Below are 2,609 nucleotides of genomic sequence, written 5' to 3' on the forward strand. Positions count from 1 at the left end.
ATCTTATCCAAAGCAACTTAAAGTACACTTAGTCAGAGTAGATCAATAGGCCTATACTGTGCTATCAAAAAGTCCTAGATCTAGGCTGGCAAGACTTTTTATATTTTTTTTAAATAAGTGTCATATGCTTACCAAGGCTGCATTTCTTTGATCAAAAACAACTATAAACAGTAATATTGTAAAATATTACTACAATTTAAATGAACTGGTTTCTATTTTTAAAATATTCTAACATGTAATATAATTCCTGTGATGAAAAGGATGAATTTTCAGCAGCCATTACTTCAGTCTTCAGTGCCACATGACCCCTCAAAAATATTAGTACCTGACATGAGAAAGATGAGTCTCTGTCTGGCCTCGTTGGACGCACGAGGGGTTCTGATACGGTCGATCCACTGGTACTCTGGATCCTCATTTACCACAAGCTCTTCCACAAAGCCATGTACCATAATGGCCCGGTAACATCGGGGAATGGATGTTGCTGAAGAAATAGAGAGACAGAACCAGATTGTGAATTCATTGAGAATGACAAAATAAAGACAAGAAGGAGAGCAAAGCAGGGCAGAAAGTGGAGGAAACAGAACGTCAGAGGGAAGAAAGAAAAGAAGTACAGGAGGATATGGAAGCAGCAGATGATCTAGATACTTACTACAGAAGAATTTAACCCCACATGAAGACTGTCTGAAGCGGTTCAGGTCGTTGAAGAGATCCACCTTCACCAGAACGTTGATTTCCCCTCTTATACCTGAACACAAGCATATCATTAGAACAAAATAAGTCAGAACTCTTTAATATTACAGACTAAATTTGCTTGTGGACACACACCATGTATAGTGTCGTAGATGGGGAGCCAGCCAGAAATGACAGTAGCAGCTTCACTGCAGAGCAGTGGATCAATGTCAATGTACACCTTTCCTATGGCATCATTAGCGCTGTATGTGTCATGGTCAAGAACAGTTATCTGCAATGGCTCATCCTGCAAATCCTCATCATCCACCTGAGGGGCAAAAGAAAGATGAACAGAGAGAATAAACTCCTCAAAAATACAACCTAAAGCAGGACAAGTAGAAAGACCTTACCTCGAATTTGAACCACTCTGAATTCCACTGGGGATTCAGGGATTTGGGGTACACATCCGTTTTAAATGTTGTGTTTCCAAACTTCACCTGTGGAACGACACTTCATAAGTGCTGCTCTATGATAAATCAAGGGATATACTACTTAAGCAGCATTTTTGATCGAATGTGCATAGCAAAGTGACTTCATTAACAGACTTGACTGACCTCCACAAAGGCGTCTGTGAGATCGCTGGCACGGTCCATGACAGGCAGGTGCCGCCCGGCAACAATCTTCGCCTTTAACTTCCCAGGCATTATTCATCTATTTAAAAATACATAAACACAACATACAGTTTGCACACTGGATCGAGGCAGAAAACAAAAACATAAAATAGACACTAAGCAACCTGACCCACATCCATACACTGACAGGGAATGCTTGAAACAGGTGATCACAACAGGTGCCTTTGACAGATTGGAGGGCAGACAGAAGGGCCAGAGACTACAGATGCAGATAGAAAGCCTTATATAAAATAAACACGCACTCACATAAATAATTAGCCCTATATAATTAATATATATTAACATAACATGTTGAACAGAAATAAATATAATTAACATTTTTAGATTAATTTTAAAATACTTAAGTCAAACCTTGCTTATTATAACATGTAACGTTAGGTACATACTAACAAGATTAGTCAAAGAATAACCCAATTTATGATTAAGTTCTCACACATTCCCCAAAATAACCAATTAAGTTACATATAACGAATGCATATATCTGCTTTTTCATGTAAAACCACAGAACAGTTAGACATGAAAACATGATCTTTGCATAATGCTGATGCAACAATTAAAGTATACAAGTAACTTAATTACATTTTGTATAATATCTCTGGGTTGACCTTGTGCTTAGCAGATTGGTACCATTCAGCTTTTGTGTGTATATATATATATATATATATATAAAATCTCCCAAGTATTATATTACACCAAAACCATTTATCAAAGAAATAATTCGATAATAATTCTAATGTAAGTTAATGAATCTACGCATCTCTCAGTGTGGATCAGGCAGTGAGCAGTTTAGTTGCATTCACATTGTTTATAAATCACAGCAGTATTATATTAGACACAAAGGCGTGTTTATTGAATCAGTTTCTTATAAACTGTTCAGCTAAATTAGATTATTGTATTGTTTTTGATCCTGTCAGCTCACCAGAGTTTCACCTTAGCGGTTCAATCTGACATTAAAGTCTCTCCATCGATCCTCGCGCCGATTAAAACGCTTCTTCTGTCATCATTAGATCTCAGGAAGGCGCATCGTCGATTCCATGAGGCATTTTGATCGCAATCATATCAAAATTTGTATGTTTATGCGGCTAATTTTACAAATACATTCGTCTGTCAGATGAAACGGCTCGCGCAGGATCAGGCGCATCGCTCGCGCAAGTGGGAGGGGCGGGAACTTCAAAGCAAGCACATCCGGGTCAAGGACATTTCAAGCCATTCGCACGTGTGTTTTTGGGCCAGATGCGTGCTTTTTTT

General features: G+C 38.3%; 1 protein-coding gene across 1 annotated transcript; it reads right to left on the reverse strand.

Moving 5' to 3' along the window:
- Positions 1-325: 325 nt before the first annotated feature.
- Positions 326-2,519, reverse strand: LOC107578145 (C2 domain-containing protein 5-like; the record flags this gene model as incomplete). The annotated part of the gene is made up of 6 exons (XM_016264130.1): positions 2,292-2,519; positions 1,284-1,380; positions 1,080-1,166; positions 826-997; positions 650-745; positions 326-481 (listed from the first exon to the last, which is right to left on the reverse strand). Coding segments are annotated over exons 2-6 (601 nt in total), but the record flags the coding sequence as incomplete, so codon positions are not given.
- Between the last annotated feature and the right edge of the window lie 90 nt (positions 2,520-2,609).

Source organism: Sinocyclocheilus grahami, unplaced genomic scaffold (assembly GCF_001515645.1).
Source record: "Sinocyclocheilus grahami isolate Dianchi unplaced genomic scaffold, SAMN03320097.WGS_v1.1 scaffold9079.1, whole genome shotgun sequence".
Lineage (NCBI taxonomy): Eukaryota > Metazoa > Chordata > Actinopteri > Cypriniformes > Cyprinidae > Sinocyclocheilus > Sinocyclocheilus grahami.